At 35.0% G+C, this 1,002-nt stretch overlaps 1 protein-coding gene across 1 annotated transcript in view; it reads right to left on the bottom strand.

Annotated features, from left to right (window-relative positions):
* LOC119421100 (MICAL-like protein 1) overlaps window positions 1–1,002 on the bottom strand; it is a 17,240-nt gene that overhangs the window by 2,472 nt on the left and 13,766 nt on the right. The window contains exon 7 of the mRNA XM_037688497.1: window positions 987–1,000. Coding sequence (XP_037544425.1) covers window positions 987–1,000 — 14 coding nt within the window. The remainder of the gene's footprint in view (window positions 1–986; window positions 1,001–1,002) is intronic.

Genomic DNA, 1,002 nt, shown 5'->3' with positions numbered 1-1,002 from the left:
CACCATGAATATACCTCAAGTAAATAAAAAAACCAACAACAACATAAAATTAGTAAAAAAAAAAATTAAAAAAAAACCACAACTTCAAATTTATTTTAATATTTTTATGCAAAATTCTAAATTTTAATAAAATCACAGACTTTTACTTCATTTTAAACATTTTTTACAACAAATATATATTTTCGTTAGTTTCACCCAGCTCTTGGTGAGGCTGATCAAGACTGGATTCTGCAACTTTAAACCCACTTGTTGGCTTTACAGTGATAGTTTGTCATTTATAAAGAGGTAAATCAATTTTAAGATGAGTAACGGCTGTTTTTACCTTCAATATAAATTAAATATTTAATTAGCTATCAAAAGTTATAATAAATACAATAAACACATTGAAGTACTGAAATCTCAACAGAAAGTTCAGTATAATGTTACTTTTACTGTATTTATTGATCATTTTATTGCCATTACTCATAAAAACATCCTTTACTGAACATCCATCCATTATCTTTGACCCACTTCTTCCTTTTTGGTCACAGGGGTCACTGGCGTGAGAGGCAGGGGACATCCTGGACATGTCTCCAGTCCAGCACACGGACACACAGTGACAAACGAGACAAACAAACATTCACTCTCTCTCTCACACCTAGAGACAATTTAGAGTTACCAATCAGCCTAACATGCATGTTTCTGGTCTGTGGGAGGAAACCCATACATGCACAGGGAGAACATGCAAACTCCACCCAGAAAGGCCCCTGGACTGGGATTTGATCCGGCAACCTTCTTGATGCGGGGCAACAGTTCTACCAACTGAGCCACCGTGTCGCCCCTTCACTGAACTGTTAATAAATCAAATATTTCTAAGATCACATGTCAAATTTAGGTTAAAAATGAATTTTAATAGTGAACATTTTTGTCAACTTGTTTTTTCCTTCAGCGTGTAGATACTACAACAACCATTAAGTAACGTCCTCTGAAGTTTGTTTCCACTGTACCTTCCTCCTGATGAGG

Source organism: Nematolebias whitei, chromosome 15 (genome assembly GCF_014905685.2).
Source record: "Nematolebias whitei isolate Nwh7 chromosome 15, NemWhi1, whole genome shotgun sequence".
Taxonomy (NCBI): Eukaryota; Metazoa; Chordata; class Actinopteri; order Cyprinodontiformes; family Rivulidae; genus Nematolebias; species Nematolebias whitei.
Note: the sequence above shows the minus strand (reverse complement) of the source record. Positions and strands in the feature narration are given on the sequence as shown.